The following is a 21,403-nucleotide window of genomic DNA, read 5'->3' as shown; positions in this document are numbered from 1 at the left end:
GTTCCGTTCCGTTCCGTTCCGTTCCGTTCCGCTCGTCGTCGTCGTCGTCGTAGTCGTCGATTTCCTTTCTTTTTCGTTTTTTCTCCGCCGCCGCCGCTCACGCGGACGGCGACGTCGGCGCCTCAGCGCGCGTCTCCCCGAACCGGAACCGCGGCGGCGGCGTCTTCACCGTCGGCACCGTTGCCGTCGTCGTCGCGAGCGGCGGCACGCCTGCGTTCTCCTTATCCGGAGCGTCGCGCTCTTTCTCGTCCGCGCGGCGCTCCGGGGAAAAACCCGCCGCCGCCGCCGCCGCGGTCTCCTCCTCGCGCGCGGCCTCGGGTTCCTTCCACTCCGTCCCTCCTTCCAGCTCCTCGGGCGATCCTCCAGGCCCGGACGGCGGCGCGAACGCGCTCGCGGTGGCGGGCGGCGGCGTCCACGCGCCCACGAGATGCGGCTGCGGCTGCGGCGGCGGCGCGAAATACGGCGACGCGCCCGCCGCCGCTGCCGCCGCCGCGACGGGGTCGTACCCCATAGCGTACCGCGGGTCCCACCACGCGCCGCCTACGCCGCGGTGCGGGTGGCCGCCGATCGCCGCGACAACGTGCGCGTGCGGCGGCGCGTGCGCGTGCGCGTGCGCGTGCGGGTGCGCGTGCGGGTACCACCCGTTCGCGCCCATCGCGCCAATCGCGGCGTTCCAGTCCGCGTGCCAGTCCGCGCCGAACCCGTGGTGCGCGCTGAATCCGTGCGCGCCGGCTCCTCCCGCGTGCGCGTACCCGGGGAACCCTCCGCGCGCTCCGGGAAAAAACCTGCCGCCGCCGCCGCCGCCGTTGCCGTTCCGCCAGCCGCCGCCGCCGCCGCCCGCGCGGCGGCGCGCGGCGGCGGCGCGCGCGGCCCCTCGCGCGTCCCACGGGAACCCTCCGTACCCGCCGACGACGTCGCCGCCGACGTCGTCGAGCAACGATGACACCCTCGCGCCGCCGCCGTTAACGCCGCCGCCGCGGTACTCTCGGAATATGTTCAGCACCAGCGCGCCCTGCGCGGGCTCGATCTCCTGCGCGTCTCGCGAGTTCGGCACGGGCTTCTTATCCCCCGCGCACACGCGGATGTGCCGCAGCGCCGTGTTCGGGACGTCCTTCACGATGTGCCACTTCACGGCGAATCGCCCGGGCCAGCTCGCCGCCGCCGCGGGGGGCAGAAGCGTCGCGTCGACGGCGTCGTCGTCGACGGGGGACGTCATCTCCGCGACGCCGCAGAAGTGCCCGCTGGAGTTGACGGAGAAGAACAGGATCACGCGCGGTTTCGAGGGGGGGGCGCCAGAGGAGCCCGGCCGCGAGCAGGGCGCGATCGTCGTCTTCGTCGCGGACTCCGCCGTCGCGGGCGTCGCGTCGTCCAGGAGCGGCGGGCCCGGGGTCTGCGTGTCCACGGATCGCACGGACGGCTCGTCCGAGTCGGACGCGGGCTCCGCGTCGGAAGCCGGGTCCGAGCCCGAGCCCGAGCCCGAGCCCGAGGAGGAATCCGCGGCGGCGGCGGCGGCGGCGGCGGCGGCGGTCTCGCCCTCACCCTCACCCTCGCGCTCGCGCTCGCGCTCGTCGTCGCCGTTCTCGTCGTCGCCGTGCGGCTCGAACGTGAACACGTCCTCGCCGCGCCACGCCGCGTCCAGACGCGCGTTCCCTTGCGACGTCGATGTCCAGCACCCGTGCTTCACGCTCTTCCGAACGTCCTCCTCGGCGAAGGATTTGATCACGAAGAACCGAACGTCGCCGTCGCCGGCGTAGAGATCGTCCAGACTCGCGCCGTCGTACGCGCTCGGGTCCAGCGTGTTCGAGAGCCGCGTGCCGTTGATCATCGCCTCTCTATCCGCGACATGCCAGAGCGCGTCGCGAAACGCCGGGTCCGAGTTCGCGGCGCCCGCGCGGAGGCGGCGCGCGCGCGCGGGGAGCGGCGGCGACGCCGCGCCTTCGCCTTCGCCGCCTTCGCCGCCGCCGTTCGCGTGCATGAACGTCATGGACAGCGGCGGCAGCGGCGCTTCCAGCGGGCGGGTCTCGAGCGGCGGGCGCGTCGAGGCGGGCGACGCGGGCGTCGTGCCGCCGAAGCTGACCGGCGTCGGCGTCGGCGTCGGCGCGGGTTCGGTCGTCGTCGGCGCGAGCGGCGCGAGCGACGTCGGCGGCGGCGGCTCGGACCCGAGCGGCGGGAAGTCCGCCATCGCGGCCGCGCTCATCGCCGTCGTCGCCGACGCGTTCGCGGTCGACGTCGACGCGCGCGCCGGCGGCGCCAACCACGCCCGCATCGCCTGCGCGTACTCGAGGTTGTACGCCACCGCGGCCGCGGCGAGCTGCTCCGGGCTCCTGGGCGTCGCCGCGGGCGGGAGAATTTTCGCGACGGCGGCGACGGCGGGGTCCATCGCCGCCGGATCGAGATCGAGCGGCGCGGAAGACGTGTCGCCGCTCGTCTTCGTCTTCGTCTTCGTCTTCGCCGCGCGCCACGCGATAGTGTCCTCGTCCGCGTCTCTCGCCGCGCCGCCCACCACCGGCGCGAGATCCCTCGCGTCGTCCTCGGGTTTCATCTCGTCGGCGCCGCCGCCGCGCGCCGCACAGCTGTGCGTCGCCGGCGGCGGCTCCGTCGCGGCGGCGGCCGCGGCGGCGGCCGCGCCGCTCGCGGCGTATCCCAGGCCGCTTTTCGCCTTCATCGCGCCCGCGGCGAACTGCAGAAACGTCCCGCCGCCGAGCGCGCCGGGGTTGTACCCCGCGGTACCTCCTCCTCCTCCGCCGCCGCCGGGCCGGAACGGCTTCGCGAGCGACCAATCCTTCGGCGACGGCGGCTTCCACGCGCCGGCGCGGATGTCGTGCGGGTACACGTGTTGGCCTCGCGCGTTCGTCGCCGCCGCCGCCGCCGCCACCACCTCCGCCGCCGCGATCGGGTCGTCGATCATCGGCGAGGGCTGGTAGCCGCCCGGGGAGTTCCCCGGCGTCGGCGGTCGAAACGGAGAGAACCCGAGCGCCGCGGACGGATCCATCGGCGACGGGTCCGACGCCGACGCCGACGCCGCGCCGGGGGAGGGGCTCTGCGCGATGCGCGACGCCGCGGCGATGACGGCCGCGGCGGCCGCCGCGGAGGGAGGCGCGCCGATCGCCGCCGCGGCGGCGATCGTCGCCGCCGCCGCCTCGGACGCCGCCGCCGCCGCCGCCGCCGCGGCGTCGGCGTCCGAGGCGCGCACAGCTGGCGCGGACGCGGCGTCGTCACGCTCGGCGTCGTCGTCGTCGTCGCCGCCGGCGCTCTCCGCGAGCGCTTCCGCGGTGTTCACGGAGACGGGGGACGGAAGGAGTTTCTTCTTCGGCGGCAGCGGCGACGGCGACGGCGCGGGGATCCACGCCGCCTTGGACGACGCGCCGGGCGCGGGCGCGGGCGCGGGAGGGGGCGTCGTCGCGCTTTTCGACGCCCGCGCGACGGAGGCCGCTTCCGCGGTACCGTTACGCTCGCATCGCGGGCGCGGGTGCGGCGCGCGCGCGGGCGCGGGCGCGATACGCGCGCGCGCGTGCGGCGACGACGAGTCGACCGAAGATTCTGCGATGGCATTTAGAGCGGGATGGGGAGCGCCGTCAGCCCGCGGCGTCGCGACGCGCGGCGGATCTCGCGCATCGTGTTTTTTCTCGGGCGAAGCCGGAGCTCCGGAGTACGAGGGTGCGCCATCGCGGCGGATCTGCGCGACGCGCGCGGGTCGGGAACGATCGAAACGACGGAACATCACGCACCGGCGGTCTCATCGGGCGAAGGGACGTCCGCGCGCGCGCCTTCCTCGGCACTTCGCGCGCTCCCGCGCGGCGCCATCGTCCTTGACGGAAGCGCGTCGCCGCGCGCCGAGCGACGAGAATAAAGTCCGGCTCAACAACGAGCGAGCCGGCGTCGTCGTCGTCGTCGCGCGCGAGGCTCGTCCGCGACGCGACGCGACGCGACGCGCGACGCGCGACGTGCGATCGAACTCGACGTGCGCGCGCGACGCGAAGAGCCTCGCGCGCGGAAGAGTGCCCGTGCGCGCCGCTCGCGGTGTCGTCGGCGTCCGCGTGCGTCGAGGACTGACGCGCGATGCCGCGAGACCGCGTCGGTGATCGCGAGACCGTAACGCACGCGCTCGCGCTCATCGAGTCGATCGGAGTCGAGGCTCGAAACGAGGTCTTTCTGCTTTATGCGATATTTAATAGGTATTTTCGATCGGTTCTTCAGTGCGCAATTAGTCTCAACTTTTCGCGAGCCGAGTGCGGTGAAGAGTCGCCGGATGACCGGTCGTGCTGCCTACAACTCCTGAAGCGTCGCGTCGCGCATACATACACTATTTCGACTCCAACGTACAGCGTACACGTGTATCGTATAGGTTATTATTGAGCGCATAATGTACGATACGTATGCGTGTCAAAACGGAATTTCCCCAGGTAAGAAGGATCGTGACACACCCGCCGGCACTCCCAGGGGCGGCTGGCTCCTCGCGCGCGGCGCCGCACTCACCGCGAGTCATGCCGTCGCGAGGGCGTCGCGGACGCGCCTCGCGCGGCGGGGACGAATACGTCGGCGACGCGTTCCTCCTTCAGGCGTCCGTCGTCCTCTGCGCCGCCGCCGCCGTCGGGTGGACGGTGCTCCAAATCGCGCTGTACGGCGGCACCGAGCCCGCGCTGATCGTGATTCCGCTGCTGTACATCGCCGGCGTCGCCGCCGCGATCGCGTACGAGCGGTTCTGGTGCGTCCGTCCGCCCGCCCGCCGCGTCCTCTCGATGACTCGGACGGCCGCGTCCCCGGACGCGCGTCCGCGCGACGCGCGCTTCCTTCCCGCGCGAACGGAATGTGTCTATAATAATCCTCCACCTCGCGTAATCGGGGACGAATGTCCACTCGCGCGTCGCGCGCGCGCCCGCGCCCGCGCCGCGATCGACGACCGTTTCTCATCACCCTACCCTCGCGCGTTCGCAGGCTCAAGCGACGACCGTTCGACACCGTCGCGTTCGCGCACCTCTCCGGGATGCTCCTCCTCCCCGCGCTGCTTCAGATGGAGTACGGCGGATTCCAACGCAGCGGCGGCGTCCTCGCGTGGTCCTCCGTCTCGCCGTTCACGGCGATGCTCTTGTACAACGATAACGTCCGCGTCCAAGCCGTTACCTTCGCGGGTTTCGTGTTCATGTGCGCGGCGTGCTTCTTGCACGAGAGCCTCAACCGCGCGTACGGGGAGGACGGCGCGGCGATCGCGGGGGACCACGTCGTCAAGGTGTGGCTGTGGCAAATTTACGTCTACGCCATCGCCACGGTGATCGGCGTGACGCTCAACGCGTGCGTGCTGATGCACCTGTGCATATCGAAGAGTACGAACGCGATAGAGGCGCACAAGGCGTTGGCGTGCGCGATCATGCCGCCGCCGGTCGCGAAGGAGGTGTTCGAGGTGCAGTGGAAGCGGCTCAAGGAGGGAAAAAAGATGCAAAAGCAAGAGTCGCGCACGTGGAAGAACGCGCCCGCGAGTGGCGCGAAGAAGAAGAACGTATTCGCGCGCGTCATCAACGCGATCGTCGCCATAACGTTCGGCTCCAGCGGCTCCGGCTCCGGCGGCGGGAGCAGCGCGTCCGAGTCGCGGTCGCGGTCGCGGCAGAGCTCGAAACGGAGCGGCATGGGCTTATCGTCCATCGGGGGCGGCGGGGGCGGGGCGAGAAGCGACGATTTTTGCGACGACTCCACGCACGGCGGTCGCGCGCCGAGCGAGCGGTCGGAAGGGGACTTGGACTCGGACACCGCGAGCGCGAGCGATGGGAACTCCATGCGCGGCGACGACGCGTATTTACGCGCGATTCAGACCACGCAAGCGTTGCGAGCGCCGAGCGAAGATACGATCGCGTTGCGCGACCGCGACCTCGACGTGTTCTTTGAGGGCGCGCCGGACGACGCGGGCGCAGACGCCGCGGGGGAGGACGTGAGTTCTCAGAATCAAATTGAGAAGCCGCGCCGGCGGTCGTCGATCTTGTACGGCAAGCCCGGCGTCTCCGGGGGGGGCGGCGGCGACGGCGACGGCGCCGCGGCGAATTCGCTCCGGCGGCAGAGCACCTTCCGTAAGCGACGCGGCGCGAGCGTGAAAGCCAGAGAGCACAAGGACGTGACCGTGATCTTCTGCGACATCGTCGGCTTCAGCGCCATGTGCAAGGTGGTCAAACCCTACAGGGTGTTGCGATTCCTCGAGACGTACTTTCAGATGTTAGATGACGTCGCCGAGGAGCACGGCGTGACGAAAGTCCGCACCGTCGGCGACGGCTACCTCGCCGTGTCGGGACTCATGGCGGAGATGGGCGTCAAAGAAGACGCGCGTCAGCATCGTCTCCGCGCGCTACACTTCGCCGCGGGCGTTCTGACGTACATGAAAGACGAGCGCGTCTACATGCCCAACGGCGTGGAGGTTAAGATTCGCATCGGCCTCGCCGCCGGTTCCGTGTACAGCGGCGTGGTCGGTCGGACGTGCATGCAGTTCGACATATACGGCGACGTCGCCAACTTAGCCGCGCGGATGGAGCAGACGTGCCGGTACGACGGCGTGCACTTCCCCAGGGCGATGTACGACGCCATGAAAGGGGAGCTCTCGGAGGAGCAGGGGCGGACGTTCGACGCGCTGAAGTGGGAGTTTCGCGACGGGGTGGAGATCAAAGGGATGGACGCGATCGACACCGTGTCCCTCGTTCGCGACGGGAACGAGGAAGCGATCGAGATGGAGCTCATGGGGGGCATGAGCAACGATCAGCAGCGCGCGGTCACGACGCACATCGGCGTCCTCGCGGAGGCGTTTCGACAGAAGAGCTGGACGACGACGAGAAAACGGAGCGTGGACGACGAACGCAGCGAGGACGGGAGCGAGAATAGCAAAGAGGACGAGCCGGAGAAGCCGAAGAAGCCGCCGACGCAGCGGCAAGTGTCGTTCAGCGTCGGGAACGTGCCGTCGCTCGCGCGGCCGTGGGAGCTCCCGCCCGCGGAGGACTGACGCCCCGAGCGTCGACGGCTTGGCTTCTTTGGGGTTATCACTCGTAGATTATCACACGTACCGTGTACATTTGACTGCGCTGTATTGTGAAAGTACTGTTTTGTTGTATTGGGCAAAGTAAGATGTAAGACTAAATACGATCTACATGAGCTTAAACTAGGGCCTACCGTACGACGCGCTTCCTATCGCGACGACGCGCGGAAGTCCCCGCCTACGAATACTTATACGGCGGCACGAGCGTCTCTCGTCGCGGCTTCACCTTGAGCGGGTGCGCCTCGGTGTTAAACACCCACTCGTCCAAGTCGATGACGTCGCCGTCCGCGAAGATGAGATACATGTACTTCATCGTCTCCGCGATGAAGAACGACTGCATCGTGTCGTCGTTCGTCGGCGGGTCGCGTCGCACGTCTTTGATCCCCGCCCACCCGGAGTCCGTCTTGTAGTGTTTCCGCATCGCGCAGAACATATTCCACGCCCACTCGCGGTACATCGGATCCCCGGTTTTGCGGTACATGTAAAATATCGACTCGATCGTCTCCGGTCTCTGCAGGTTGTGATTCACCTGATTCACCATCCGACGCCCGCGCGGGGTCCCGCCGTTCTCCTTCTCGTACTTCGCGAAGCTCACGACCTCCGGGGCTAACATCGTGGGCTGAGACGTATACATGCGGTAGCACATTTTCGTGATTTCCGCGGCGGCGGCGACGTATTCCTTCTCCATGTCCGACCCGTGCGCGCCGAGGACGAGCATGCCTCCGACGAAACACGCGAGATGATCCATCTTGTGATGCGCGCGCCCGTTCCACTCCGCGACGTATTTCGTGCCCTCTTCCTCCCCGGGAAAGACTAAGTGCTCCAGCATCGCGCGCATCGACTCGTCCCACATATCGCTCCAGCCTCGGAGCTCCCTCGTCCGCCCTCCCATGACGTACGTCTTGAGTAGGTACTCGAAGAACGAGTCGCCCATCGCTCCGAAAGACACCGCGCCGGAGCTCCACTTCAACTTCCCCGGGTCGATGGACATGGGATATAATCCTCTGGGCACGGTCCCGACGTCGCCGCGGACGCTCTGCACCTTCGCGATCGGCGTCTCCGCGAGATCGGACCACCGCGGATCCCCGACTCTGTCGGACAAAGAGACAAACTCCAGCGAGAGCGTGCCGAATTCCGCGAGCGGACTGCTCCCGTGCGCCCACCCCGGGTGCTTCGCGCGTCCGGTTTTCAAGTTTACGATCGGGTACGGGATCCCGGACGCGGTCGCGAACGCGGGCTTCAACCGCGTCGCGAGGTTCGTCGCTTTGTTTATATACATCTCGTCCCCGGAGAGGTCGTACGCGGCGAGGACGCCGCCCAACACGCGAATCGTCGTCTCGAAGACGCTCGCGTCGCGGTCGACGTCGAAGCTCAGCCGTCTCGAAACCCACTCGCGCGCGCGGCCGTACTCGTCCGATAATCCCATGATCCACAGCGTGTCCAGCGAGTCCACGATGGTCGCGCCGAGGCCGCCGAACGCGTTCTTCCCGAGTTTCGCGCGCGGGCGGAGCTCGTCGTCGCCGAACGCGTATTTTTCGTAGTGCGCGTACGCGTCTCGCGTCGCGTCTCTCACCGCGTCGCGTCGCGCGACGTCGGCCACGATGTCTCGCGCCCACCCGCCGTAGGGAACGTCGCCGCGTTTCGCGGCGGCGCCGCCGTCGCCGGTGACGACGACGCCGCGGTCGTTCCGCCGCGGAAGCGGAAACGACCATTCTTTCGCGGGAGCGAGCCTCTCCGAATCCCGCCGCGCCGCGGAAACCGCCGCGTCCGTCGGCGCCGGCGCGGAGAAGATCTTCGCCTCTTCCTCGCGCGCGGTCGCCTCCGCGCGCGCGTCTTGCTTGGTCATTTTTGCTTCTCCGTTCCTCGGCGGCGATTTCGGCGGCGGCGGCGAGGAACGGAGAAGCACCGCGTCGACGCGCGCCGCCGCGGCGTCGACCGCGTCCGCGAGCGTCTTCACCTCGTCCTCGAGCGCGGCGGTTCGCGCGTCGACGCGCGATCGCAGCTCGTCGACGCCGCTCGCCGTTCGCGGCGACGATTGATTCGGCTGGGAGGCGCCGGTGCCGATTACGGACGGTCCCTCGTCCGCGCGAATGCGCTCTGCCGTCGCCGCGGCGCTCGTCGCCGTCGTCGTCGTCGTCGTCGTCGTCGCCCCCACCGCCGCCCTCCCCTCCGCGCGCTCCCTCTTCCCGCCGCCGCCGCGGAGAAGCGTCGTCGCCGCGAGCGCGAGCGCGAGGAGGAGGAGCGCGAGCGCGACGACGAGCGATCGGACGCGAGCGCGATCGCGGCGTCGCGCGCGGAGCGACGTCCCACCGCTGGCGGTCCCTCGCGGGCCCGTGTTCGGCGGGCGCCCGAGGATCATCGCTCGCGCCTCCGCCGCGGTCGCGACGCCGCCGCCGCCGCCGTCGCGCCGCCGCCGCCGCCGTCGCGCCGCCGCCGCTCCGCGACGCGCGACGCGCGCGCGAGTGCGCCGCGCGCCCAGATTAGTTAGACGCTCTCTCGTCCGTCTTGTGCGCAGAGTGCTCCCGTCCGCTTCGACGCGCCGCGCGCTATTTCACCGGCGCGCGCGATCAAATATTTGAATTCTGACCCGCGCGCGGTTTCAACCGAAATCTTTGATCGACGCATCCCGCACGTGTTTACGATAAATCCTAATCCACCCTGGCAGAAAGTGAGACTGAGCGCGGCCGCGGCCCGCGCGGGTAGGATCTATGAGGAGTGTTACAGACGGGCGCGAACAGAGTGGCGTGGCGGCTCCCAAAACGGGTGATCGTCATTCTCGACGCGCTTCCACGCCGCCCCCCCCCCCCCCCGCTCAGCATGTCCGACACGCAAATGACCACCATCGCCCCCAAGGTCGAGGAGGAGACCGCCGGCCCCGTCTGCGAGGCCGTGATGATGCAGCAGCCCGTGATGATGCAGCAGCCCGCGATGATGCAGCCCCAGGTGATCATGATGGGGGGTCAGCAATTCAAGACCCCTCCGGAGTGCTGCTTCAAGTGCTGCTGCCCCATCTGCGCCGTCGTGTCGCACGAGGGCTGCGGCGGCCCCGCGATCTTGGCGCTCTTCCTCGGCTGCTTCTTCACGAACTGCTGCTGGGCCCCGGCGCGCATCCCGCTCTAAGCGGCGCGCGCGGCGGACGAAGTTCGAACGGTGCGGTGATTCGCGAGCGAGAAACGTCGAGCCCTATTCTACGATCTTGGAATCGGAAAAAAAATATCTTTGCGCGTCCGTGTTGGGAGACGAGGAGTGATCATTTTAGATGAGCTAGGAGACGTGAAGCCTGAGCACAGGTCGATGACGGGTTTAGCCTGTCGCATTATCTAGCGGTGTAATTTAATCCGGAGAGCAGACCAAACCGCGACGGACGGCGATCGGACGTGGCAATTCTTTTCTTTTTACTCGTATCGCCCGCAGAGATTTTTTTCGCGAATCCGTTCCGTTCTTTCTGTTAACGACTTTTTTACAGTGGTCTAACTGGCTGATGAGGCGCGTTCTATACACTGGTCCCCATACGACCGCGTCCGCGTGGTGAACGCCGATCCTTAAGGACTTTATTATCTCCCTTATCTTCGTCCGAGTCGAGAATGTCTACGCGCACGCGCGCGCGCAGTCTCACGAAAGCTCGAATCCTTTCCCTTCCGCGAGCGCGTACCTGAGCTTCTCGCGCATCGTCGAAGACCGCCGGTAGTTTGGCAGCTTCAGCGTGTTGAAACACGTGCTCGCGCTCGGCAGCCGCGCGACGTCCGCGCCGAACCCGAACGCGGCGAACGCGCCGTGCTCGCCCACGACTTTGTGAATCGTAAACGGCGGGTGCAGATGCTTGAACCCCTGCACCGGCGGCCGCGTCGACCCGGTGGTAAACTTGAGGAGCGCGCGCCGCTGCGCCGCGTCCATAGATCGCACCGCGGACCAAAACATCGCGACGCTCTTGCTCGACTTGTCGTACCCGCCGCTGTACCGCGCGTGCGTCCTCAGGTCCTCCACGTCCCAGTCGTCGCGGCAGCCGCACAGGAGGAGCGAGAGCTCGTGGGTCTCGAAGAGGCGCAGCCACCCCGGGTGCGCGCAACGCGAGAGCCCGCGCGCGAAGGCGTCGTTGGCGCGCGCCCGCCGCGCGTTCAGGTAAAAGTCCGCCACCGCGTGGACGTACGCCATGCGGTTGTCGCTCGTGACGGGCACGTTCGCGCCGTTCGGCCGGAGTTCGAACGCGGCGACGGCGCCGAACTTCGATTCTTCCACGGTCCAATCCAACGCGAGGTCTCGCTCGACGTCGCCGTCGTATCGAAGCACCTGTATGAGCGATCGGTGAAGCTCCGGGTCCAGGGACGGGAGGTCGTCGATCGTCCGCGGCGCGCCGAGCAGCGCCTTGCTGAAAAAATGCGCGAGGTTCGCCTCGGCGAGGATTCCCTCGTACAACGCCTTCCCGGTCATCGTCCCCATGAGCTCGACGATCTCCAGACCCTCGCGCGTGTCCCCCGCGTCCGAGCACGGGTACAGCGCGCCGTCGCTCGGCGCGCTCGCGAACACCCCGCGGCTCGGGTCGAACCCCGCGGCGAGCACGTCTGAGACGAGCTCTTTGAAGAGGCCGCCCGCGTCGATGCCCGCCTCGTCCCCGCCCGCCGCGTTCACGTATCGCACCGCGAGTCGACCGCGGATCGCGTCGCCGAGGCGCGGGATCTGCGCGAGCGCGTCCTCGAGGAGCAAATCGCGGCGGATCGTGATCTCGGCGACGGGGCGGACGCGCTGGCCCAGATCGGCGGGGTTTGCGTCGGCGCCGCCGGCTTGCGCGCCGTACCCCGCGGCTCTTCTGTCCTCCTTCACGAGCTCGCGGAAGATTCGCACGCGGTACTCGAAGGGAAGCGCGTGCGGGCAGTCCACGAGGAGGCCCGCGCCGACGGCGCTCGCGGCCTCGTCGAACGAGGCCGCGTCCGCGTCCGCGTCGAGGTCGTCGCCGTCCGCGAACGTCTTCTCGTGCGTCTTCCCCCGCGTCGTCGCGTTTTTTCCACCCGTCGTACGCTTCCCGTCGGAGCCGCCGCCCCTCGGGGTCGTTCCATACGAGCGATGATATCGGGGTGGAGTTGAAAGGCGTCAGAAGCGGAGTTGAAAGGCGCCGAGGGGTGTCGGGATTGGAAGCGTGGTGCGGGCGGAGAGAGACGACGGCAAAAGTCCTTAAGGATCGGCGTTCACCACGCGAACGCGGTCGTATGGGGACCAGTGTACGTGTAAGGAGAACGCGCCTCAGGTGCGCCGCGAGCGCGCTCGCCGCGGCGGCGACCGGGATCCTCGCCGCCGCGTCCGCGGCGGGGGCGAGCCACAGCCCCACGGGCGCGAACTTCCTGCGCGAATCGCGCGTCCGCAGCGCCTTGCTGAGCGCGCTCGCGCCGCGCATTAAACGCGCGCGTTCCCGCGCGTCCTCCGCCTCAGGGTCGTTCCATACAAGCGAACGTCGGGGTGGAGTTGAAAGGCGTCAGTTGGCGTTGAAAGGCATCGATGGCGGGGATTGAAAACGGGGGGTGGGCGGAGAGACACGCCGGCAAAAGTCCTTAAGAAACGGCGTTCACCACGCGAACGCGGTCGTATGGGAACCAGTGTATAGAACGCACCTCAGCCCCGGATCCCGCGCGCCGCCGCGTCAAAAACGCATTTCCTCCCGGCGTTAAATGCGTTCGCACGACGATCGTGTTCACCGCGACCGCGATCCCGCGCTGTTCGCTCAGCGAGAACGGCTTCTGCGCGGAGTAAAACTCGTCGTCGTCGAGGACGAGGAGGAGGTGCGCGTAAGCGAGGCAAAACACGCCGAGCGCGGGGAGTTCTCTGCGCGGGACGTCGGCGACGCCGCGCGTGAGCGTCGGCGCGGTCCACGCCCCCGCGCCGGCGCCCATGCCTCTCTCCGTCATCGGCAGCTCGCGCGGGGCGGGGAGTCGCGCGGACACGCGACGCCATGAACGCGCGAGCGCGTCCGGCGCGAACGCGACCGCGCCCAAGAGCTGCCGCGCGTCCGTCGCGGTCGCGCCCGCGAGCAGCCGCCAGTACAGCGACTCAATCGCGGACGCGGTCGTCTCGTCGTCGGCGTCGTCGGCGGCGTCGGCGTGGGCGCCGCCGCCGAGCGCGACGAGGAACCACACCTCCTCCAGCAGCCCGAGCGCGCCGCGCCTTCGAACGTCGCGGAGCGATCCCCACGCCCACGCGCCTTTCGTCTGCGCGCGCGCGACTAAGACCTCGCACGCGCGCGCGAGAAGCGCGGCGTTGTCGCCGCCGCCGCCGCCGCCGCCGCCGCCGTCGTCGTCGTCGTCGTCGTCGTCGTCGCGACCGCCGCGGCGGAATCGACGCAACCGCTCGCGCGCGTCGCGCGCCGACCCGCGCCCGGTCCCGCCCGACCGCCATCCGGTCGCGAGCGCGAGGACGTTATCGAGGAGCCACACTTCCGGCGCGTGCGACGACGTCTCGCCGCCCATGTCGCCGTCGCCGTCCGACGCCGACGCGCGCGCGTTTTCGAGCCCTTCCAAGACGTGCTGTCTTCCGCAGTCTTCATCTTCAGCCACGACGAGCCCGAGCGCCGCGACCAAGAACCGCGGCGAGGCCAACGCCGCGGCCGTCTCGCGCGATATCTTCCGGCACAGAAGCGGCGTCGTGAGGACGTGACGCGTCACCGCGCGCGTCCCCGTCCCGCCGCCGCTCTCGCCGCCGGAAGATACCGCGTCCACGACAACCTTCGCGAGCGCGGCGGCGTTGTCGTCCCCGCGCGCCGCGAGCCGCGCGAGCGCGACGCACGCGCGAACGTGCTGCCTCGCCCCCGCGGGCGTCGCGGGGTCCACGAGCGCGGCGGCGGCGGCGGTGGACGACGGACCGGGGCCCGGCGCGGCGTCGTCCTCGTCGCCGCCGCCGCCGCCGCAAACGTTTTCGCGGAGGTGACACCTCCACGCGGACGCGTCGTGGAGCATCGTCACGAGCCTCGCGGCGACCGCGGGGAGCGCCTCGCGACGCTCTCTCGCCTTCTTCGCGTCTGCTGCGGGTTCGGTAGTTTCAAATTCCGCGACGGTTGACGTTTCATCTTCCACCAGGACGCCCAGCGCGAGCGCCGCGACGCGGCGCGCTTGCGTCGTCCACGCGTCGCGCGTCGCGGGGTCCGCATCGCACGCGAGCGACGCGTAGTTCACGTCGCTCTCCCGCGCGTTCAACGACGCGATGAGCAGCGCGAAAACGCGCAGGAGCCTCGCGGCGCCGACGCGCGATGCGCCGAGGTGGAGCACCGGCGGAAGGAGGCGCGCGAGGGCCTCGCGCGCGGAGGGCGGGTCGACGGTCGTCGCGAATCTGGCGTCCCAGGATGCCAGCAACGACGCGCGCGTCGTCGCGCGTTCGCGTCGGCCGCGCCACGCCGCCTGCGCGGCGAGGACGCCTCTCAGGGTCTCGCGCGTCTTCGCGCGCGCGGCGCGGTCCGCGGCCGCGCGCGCGAGGAGCTCCTCCTTGCTCTCCCCGCGCGTCTTCGTCGCGACCGCTCTCGAGTCGAACGACGACGACGGCATCGCGCAGTACGTACTCAGCGGTGGCGTTCGCTCGCGCGCGACGCTTCGCGGCGAGCGACGCCACGCGGCGACCGAACGCGGAACCGTCGACGCGCGCCGCCGCCGCCGACCGGACGTGGGCGTCGTTCAGACGCGCGCGCCGCAAGAGAGAAGAGGAAGCGACCGCGGGGCGACGTCGACGCCCCGCGCGCCCGAGAGCGCGGGAGATTCTGTTCGACGCTGACGCGGGAGACTCGTCTGGTCGTTCGGAGATCCGCCGATACGAATTTATCCATCCTGTGCTGTGGTGCTGAAATTCGATCATCGCGGGCCGCCTCGACGTCGTGGGTATTTTATACTCCGTGCATTAAACAGAAACATGGTGACGAAGCGCCCTCGCTCCGGCGTCTAACTGCGGAAAGAAAAAAACTGTTACACATTCCTCGCGTCGCCCCCTCCCTCTCTTATATTCCTTCCCCGTGCGGCCCCCTCCCTCCCCGAAAAAAAGAATAGACGTCGACGAACGAGACGTCTCCGACCGATCGATCGATTTCCGATCGACTCGACTCGAAATCTCGACTCGACTCGACTCACGCCCCCGGCGGGTTCGCATACGGATCGACGGTGCCGTCCACGGGCGGGCTCGCCGGCGGCGGCGCGCCGTACTCCGCGTCCGCCGCCGTCGCCGCGTCGACGGCGGCGGCGGCGGCGGCTTCGTTCTCCTTCGTCAAATTCGCAGCCGCGAGCGCCGCGTTGTACTCCTCCATCTGCTTCTCGTACTCCGCGAGCTTGCGCTCGTACTCCGCGTACGCCTCGGGGTCGTACTGCGACGCGTCCCCCACCGCCGCGGTCGTGGACGTCGTGGACGTCGTCGTCGCCGCCGCGGGCGCCGCCGCCGCCGCGGGCGTCGCCGCCGCCGCGGGCGTCGCCGTCGCCGTCGTCGTCGTCGTCTTCCCGATCGCGTCCAGCTGCGCGGTGAGCTCCGCGGCGACGTTCATCGTGCTCCCTTTCGCGGCGAGGGGCGTCGCCTTCGTCTTCGGGACCACGATCGGCTTGGGTTTCTCCCACAGGAGCACCTTGACGCTGTCGGGACCGAGCGGCCCCGCGTAAATCTTACCGCCGTCGTTGACGAGGAATTGCCCGGCGCCCGGCGCCGGCACCGTCCCCGGTGGCGACTCGACGAGAAGGTCGGTAAACTTCTCCCCCTTCCTCGCCGCGGCGATGCCGTGCGGCAGCGTGATCTCCGGCCACGGGTCCACGGAGTAATCGCCGCAGTTGAACACGAGGCAGCCCACCGCGGTGACCTCCTCCTTCTTCGTCTTCGGATCCGTCTCCTTGACGTACCTCGTCACGATGATCTGGTCGTTCGAGAGGAGCTGAATGTCCTCGATGTCTTGCGTCCCGTCGATCCCGAACACCGGATGCTCGCGTCGGATCTTGATGAGCTTCTTGTTCAGCGCGACTCTCGACACGCCCACCGCGGGCCACGTCGCGGGCTTGGCGCAGTCGAGCATCGGGCGCCGCATGGCGTCGTCGCCGCCCGAGTGCTCGTCGGTGCCGTCCGCGGGGGTGCCCTCCATGCCAAACTCGTCGCCGTAGTACAGACACGGGATGCCCTTCATGAGCAGCAGGACGACCATCGCGTGGAGGTAGTGCTTCGGGTTGGTGATGTTCGAAGCGACGCGAGGGACGTCGTGGTTGCCGAGAAAGTTGACCAGCGTGAGGCCGCTGAAGAGGCAGTTTTCGCGAAGCAACGCGTTGTAAAAGTACTCGTAGTTGCGATCGTTCAGCGAGAACCACGTAGCGTGCGACATCTGGTAGTTCGTGCCGGAGTGCAGGCGGTCGTCCCCGACCCAGTAGTTGTAGTTCCCGTGGATCATCTCGCCGACGAGGAGGCAATCCTTCCCCAGTCTGGTGTTGTCGCACACCGCGCGAAACTCGCGCCAAAAGTCGGGCTCGATCTCGTGCGCGACGTCGAGGCGCCACCCGTCGATGCCCACCTCGTCGACCCAGAACCGCGCGACGTCGAAGATGTGCTGCTTCACGTCGTGATTCTCCAAGTTTAACCGCGGCAACACCGGGTGCCCTTCCCAGCAGTCGTACGAGAACCCGCTGTCGCTCATGTCGTCCACGACGCAGTACCCTTCGAAATCCGCCTTCCTCGCGCCGAGGTGATACCACCCCGCGTATTGCGAGTTGGGGCCGTTGATCGTGAGGTCCTTGAACGCGAAGTGGCCCGTCCCGGTGTGGTTGAAGACGCCGTCGAGGACAACCTTGATGCCGTGCTCGTGGAGCTCTTTCACGATCTGTTTGAACAGCTTCACGTCGCCGAGACGCCGGTCGATCTCGAAGTAATCGAACGTGTCGTATCCGTGCGTGCCGGATTCGAACAACGGCGAAAAGTACACGGCGTCGACGCCGAGCTCTTCGAGATGCTTGTAGTGCTCGCGGATTTGTTTCAAACGCGGCGCCACCTTGCTCTTCTGGTCGTTCACCGTCGGCGCGCCGAAGTATCCCAGCGGGAAGATTTGGTAAAACACCGCGTTTCGCGCCCACTCCGGGAGCGTCGCCGTGTTCTTGATGGTGCTGCTCTCGGCGCCGTACCCCAGATCCCCCGGTCGCACCTCGTCAAACGCCGCGATCGCCGCGTTCAGCGCCTTACACGTCGGGTTCTCCGCGCCCCAGTCGCCGTCGGTCCAGACGTCGCGAATCGACTGCTCGGTGTGGTGATTACCCGTCGCGACGATGCGATCGGGGCCGCCCTGCCACCGCGCCTCGCCGTTCGGATTCCAGCCTTGACGCACGACGTACTTGTACTGCAGAAGGGAGAACTCGGGGAGATAAACCGTCGCGGTCCAGCGCGTGCCTGCGGAAGAGAGCGGACGGCGGGAGTAGATGGGAGGAGGAAGATAAGCGAGGCGTGAGGAAAGATGACAAGATGAAACGCGCGGCGAGGGAGCGAGGGACTCTGGGCGGAGAGATGTGCCGGGCAAAGTCCTTAAGGATCGGCGTTCACCACGCCGACGCGGCCGTATGGGGACCAGTGCGAGGAGAATCGAATCGATCATTCGCACCTTCGACCCAGTCCATCGGCACGCCCTTCGAAGGCACCCACTCTCCCAACAGCGGATGCTTCCCCACGATCGCGAGATGATCTCCAAAGTTCGTCTCCATGTCGATCGCGAACGTGACCTTCACCGGCGGCCGCGGCGGCGGCGGCGGCGGCCCCGGATCTTCCTCCTCGGGCTCCTCCTCCTCCTCCTCCTCGTCGTCGTCGTCTTCGCCGTCTGCGAGCTTCTTGACCTTCGCGAGCAGCTCGTCGTCCGTGAGGTCGGCCGCGAGCTTCTTCTTCTTCTTCTTCTTCTTCTTCTTCGTCTTCACCGCGGTCGCCTTCGCGGCGCCGTCCGCGTCGAGTTCGTGCTTGTCGTCGTCGTCCTCGACTGACTTCTCTTTGAGCTTGACCGCGGCGCCCGATTCTTCGGAAGCGTCCGAAGAAGCGGCCGCCTTGGCGACGGTCGGCGGGGTGGGCGCGCGACGCGACGCGGGGAAGCGTGCGCGCGACGATGGCGTCGCGCGGAATGGCTTCGCCGTCGCGACGAGGCGCGATGCCGACGGCGTCTGCGAGGGGAGGAGGGACGTGTCGTCAGCGCGAAGGCGCGCGGAGCGCGCGGATGAAAGAGGAGTCAGCAGGCCCGACGCCTCGGGGCGCCCCGGAGATGGGGGGGGAAAAAAGATCCGCGCGCGCGCGCACCGTCGCGCGCGACGCGAACGGCGCTTTACACGCCGCCGCGCGCATCAGAGAAGTGCTCGCCATCGCGTGCGAATCGATTTCGTGACGGCGCGCGTGTGCGTGCGCGCGTCGCGTGGTGCGCGTCCGTCGCTTCGCGCCGAGGGTTAACCAAAGATTGTCGCCCGAGGCAAAAAGGGTAAGGAGGCGGAAATTCTCTCGTCAGAGCCACGGAAAAGCCGCGCCGGATGCGATTTGATTGGCCGGATACGGGCCATGTCAGCGTATTAACGGCTAGTCTGCTGACTCGGCGTACACGTAGTACGCGCGGGCGTACTACATACGGCACCCCTGAGAACCCAACGTTTGGTTTTTGGTTTTCTCGCGTCGGCGACGACGACGACGACGCGCGCGCGAGGACCGTTCGATGGGCGGCGGCGGCGAGGACGACCGCGCGGACGACGCGGCGGAGACCTCGCGACGCGGCCTCCTCGGGTTGATCCTCGCGTCCTTGCTCTGGGCGGTTAACTTCGGCACAGGCGACGACGACGACGACGACGATTCGACGCGCGACGCGGAGGAGGAAGCGTCGTCTCAGTAGTTAGTGAGCGTCGAGATCTGCCGCGTCCGTCCGTCATGGCGACCGCGCGACGTCATCATCAGCGCGACGACGGCGGCGGCGGCGGCGGCGGCGGCCACGGCGACGCGTCGATCGCGCGCAGGGTCGTGATCCACCTCGACCTGGACTGCTTCTACGCGCAGGTCGAGGCGCGGCGATTGGGCGTCGACGGGACCTCCATCCCGATGGCCGTGCAGCAGTGGAGCGGGCTCATCGCGGTGAACTACCCCGCGCGCGCGTGCGGCGTGAAGCGGCATCACACCGTCGCGGAGGCGAAGAAGCTGTGCCCCGAAATCGTGCTCGTGCACGTGGAGACGTTGGGGAGGGACGGCGACGACGGCGGCGACGACGACGACGACGACGGCGACGGCGACGACGCGCGCGACGACGGCGACGACGACGACGCTCGACCTCCTCGTCCTCTTCGACCACTCGACGCGGCCGCGGTCGCCGGCGCAAAATCGCACGACATGTCCATGAACGACCGGCAGAACAGAAAGGTGTCGCTGCGGCGGTACCGCGCCGCGAGCGCGTCCATCATGCGCGTCCTTGCCTCCGCGTGTCCCCGCGTCGAGAAAGCTTCCATCGACGAGGCGTACCTCGACGTCACCGCGGAAGTGGACGAGATCACGCGCGTCGGTGGCGACGCGCTGACCTCCGCGATCGAGCGCGGCGTCGCCGAGAGCGGCGTCGTCGAGCCGCCGGACGTGCTCGCCAGCGACGTGGACAGACGGCTGGCCGTCGGCGCGAGCGTGTGCGCGGACGTTCGAAGGGCGGTGTTTGAAAAACTCGGATACACAGTCAGCGGCGGCGTCGCGCACAACAAGGTGCGTTCTATACACTGGTTCCCATACGACCGCGTTGGCGTGGTGAACGCCGTTCCTTAAGGACTTTTGCCGGCGTCTCTCTCCGCCCAGGGTCCCTCGCTTTCAATCCCCGCTCCCGACGCCTTTCAACTTCAACTGACGCCTTTCAACTCCACCCCGACGTTCGCTTCGTATGGAACGACCCTAAGATGCTCGCCAAGCTCGCGAGCGCGCGGAACAAGCCGAACAAGCAGACGATCGTGACGCTGCGCGCGACGGACGAGATGCTCGCGTCGCTGCCGATGCGGTCGATCAGAGGCCTCGGCGGGAAGCTCGGCGAGAGGGTGGAGAGCCTGTTGACGACGGCTTTGAACGTCGGGCCGGGGGGGCCCGGCGGCGGCGGGCGCGGGTCGTCGTACGAGGGCGGGTTCACCGCGGCGACGCTGTCGAAGTTGACCCACGAGGCGCTCACGAGCGCGGGGTTTGAACCCAAGACCGTGGCGTGGTTGACGCGCGTGTCCAGAGGCGAGGACGCGGAGCCCGTGACGCCGAACGCGTGCGACGGCGTCAAGAGCATCAACGCGTTTAAATCGTTCCAGCCTCTGACGGACAGGCGACGCGTGCACTCGTGGCTGAGCGCGCTGTCCAGTGAGTTGACCGCGCGGTTGATCGAAGACCGCGCGACGCAGCGAAGGACGCCGCGGAGTTTGAAGCTGGAGTACAGGGCGAATCACTTCCGCGAGAGCGACATGCAGTCCAAGTCGTTGCGGTTCCCCGCGGCGGCGACGGCGGCGCTCGAGCGCGCGGAGAAGGCGGAGAAGGCGGCCGCCACGTCAGCAGCCGCCACGTCAGCAGCCGCCACGTCAGTATCCGGCGGCGCGGTCGACCCCGACGCGGCGCGGGAGAAGGAGAAGGAGAAGACGGCGATAAGAGCGCACGCGGAGACCGCCGCCGCGGAGGTGGCGGCGGCGGCGATGGCGGCGTTCGATAAAGCCTGCCCCGGCGCGTTGCCGTGCACGCGGATCGGCCTCGCGGCGTTCGACTTCACGCCGCTGCCGCGGGAGGGGGGCGGGATCGCGAGGTTCTTCGGGAAGACCGCCGCGGAACCGGGACAGGGACAGGAACGCGCGGGAGGAGGAGGAGGCGCGACGACGACCGCGCCGCCGCCCGCCGCGAAACCGGAACCGAAGCGCGGGTTGAAGGCGTTCTTTCGACCCGACCCGGTCGACGACGGCGTCGACGCCGCGCGGGAGGACGTGGACGACGACGTGGACGACGACGTGGACGACGACGACGACGATGACGACGACGACGACGCCGCGGGGATTCTGAGCTCTGCGAGAGCGAACGACGTGGAAGACGGAACGTCGACCGGCGCCGGCGCCGGCGGCGGCGCGGCGACGTGCCCTCGCTGCGGCGCGACGCATCTCGCCGGGAGCAGAGCGCAACAGGAGCACGACGACCATCACATGGCGGAAGACCTCTCCATAGGCATTAACGGCAGTAGCGGTGGCGTTACGACGAGCGCGTCAGGAGGAGGAAGAATAGGAAACGGAAACGCGCGGGGGAGAGTCGCCGGAGTCGCCGGGAAGAGAAAAAAAAACGCGTCGAGCGTCGCCGCCAAGCCGATGACGTCGTTCTTCGCGAAGAAGCCGTAGTGTAGGGCGAGCTCGCGTGAGGACCGCGCGCGTACACGTAGTATCGATCAATCATCATAGACCCTAAGTAGTCGCTAAAATGTCCCTT

The 21,403-nt window shown here is 68.4% G+C and overlaps 7 protein-coding genes across 7 annotated transcripts; 3 read left to right on the top strand and 4 right to left on the bottom strand.

Moving 5' to 3' along the window:
- Positions 1 to 97: 97 nt before the first annotated feature.
- On the bottom strand, positions 98 to 3,804 carry MICPUCDRAFT_40792 (uncharacterized protein; the record flags this gene model as incomplete). Its single annotated transcript, XM_003060214.1, has 2 exons — positions 98 to 3,540; positions 3,729 to 3,804. 2 exons carry the CDS (start codon positions 3,802 to 3,804, stop codon positions 98 to 100), a joined length of 3,519 nt encoding a protein of 1,172 aa, XP_003060260.1.
- Positions 3,805 to 4,446: 642 nt separating this feature from the next.
- GCY (guanylate cyclase) lies at positions 4,447 to 7,105 on the top strand. Its single transcript, XM_003060506.1, has 2 exons — positions 4,447 to 4,705; positions 4,936 to 7,105. Exons 1-2 carry the CDS (start codon positions 4,485 to 4,487, stop codon positions 6,971 to 6,973), a joined length of 2,259 nt encoding a protein of 752 aa, XP_003060552.1. The 5' UTR covers positions 4,447 to 4,484; the 3' UTR covers positions 6,974 to 7,105.
- A 79-nt stretch (positions 7,106 to 7,184) lies between these two features.
- Positions 7,185 to 8,852, bottom strand: MICPUCDRAFT_18963 (glycoside hydrolase family 47 protein; the record flags this gene model as incomplete). Its single annotated transcript, XM_003060213.1, has 1 exon — positions 7,185 to 8,852. The coding sequence occupies one exon, from the start codon at positions 8,850 to 8,852 to the stop codon at positions 7,185 to 7,187; it is 1,668 nt and encodes a 555-aa protein (XP_003060259.1).
- Positions 8,853 to 9,714: 862 nt separating this feature from the next.
- MICPUCDRAFT_68866 (uncharacterized protein) lies at positions 9,715 to 10,381 on the top strand (the record flags this gene model as incomplete). The annotated part of the gene is made up of 1 exon (XM_003060505.1): positions 9,715 to 10,381. The coding sequence occupies one exon, from the start codon at positions 9,715 to 9,717 to the stop codon at positions 10,267 to 10,269; it is 555 nt and encodes a 184-aa protein (XP_003060551.1). The 3' UTR covers positions 10,270 to 10,381.
- A 237-nt stretch (positions 10,382 to 10,618) lies between these two features.
- Positions 10,619 to 14,526, bottom strand: UPL (ubiquitin-protein ligase; the record flags this gene model as incomplete). The annotated part of the gene is made up of 3 exons (XM_003060212.1): positions 10,619 to 11,911; positions 12,216 to 12,369; positions 12,590 to 14,526. The coding sequence occupies 3 exons, from the start codon at positions 14,524 to 14,526 to the stop codon at positions 10,619 to 10,621; spliced, it is 3,384 nt and encodes a 1,127-aa protein (XP_003060258.1).
- Positions 14,527 to 15,776: 1,250 nt separating this feature from the next.
- On the bottom strand, positions 15,777 to 17,704 carry MICPUCDRAFT_34447 (glycoside hydrolase family 13 protein; the record flags this gene model as incomplete). The annotated part of the gene is made up of 2 exons (XM_003060211.1): positions 17,580 to 17,704; positions 15,777 to 17,371 (listed from the first exon to the last, which is right to left on the bottom strand). Coding segments are annotated over exons 1-2 (1,695 nt in total), but the record flags the coding sequence as incomplete, so codon positions are not given.
- Positions 17,705 to 18,868: 1,164 nt separating this feature from the next.
- On the top strand, positions 18,869 to 21,395 carry MICPUCDRAFT_47815 (uncharacterized protein; the record flags this gene model as incomplete). The annotated part of the gene is made up of 2 exons (XM_003060504.1): positions 18,869 to 19,678; positions 20,080 to 21,395. 2 exons carry the CDS (start codon positions 18,869 to 18,871, stop codon positions 21,313 to 21,315), a joined length of 2,046 nt encoding a protein of 681 aa, XP_003060550.1. The 3' UTR covers positions 21,316 to 21,395.
- Positions 21,396 to 21,403: the final 8 nt, after the last annotated feature.

This window comes from Micromonas pusilla (genome assembly GCF_000151265.4).
Source record: "Micromonas pusilla CCMP1545 genomic scaffold MICPUCscaffold_8, whole genome shotgun sequence".
In the NCBI taxonomy this organism is placed as follows: Eukaryota; Viridiplantae; Chlorophyta; class Mamiellophyceae; order Mamiellales; family Mamiellaceae; genus Micromonas; species Micromonas pusilla.
Note: the sequence above shows the minus strand (reverse complement) of the source record. Positions and strands in the feature narration are given on the sequence as shown.

What these genes read in the sequence shown, in the direction of transcription:
- GCY (XM_003060506.1), top strand. Translation starts at nt 4,485, where the DNA reads ATGCCGTCGCGAGGGCGTCGCGGACGCGCCTCGCGCGGCGGGGACGAA. An exon ending in ATCGCGTACGAGCGGTTCTG is followed by an intron (nt 4,706 to 4,935) that starts GTGCGTCCGTCC and finishes GCGCGTTCGCAG; the next exon opens with GCTCAAGCGACGACCGTTCG.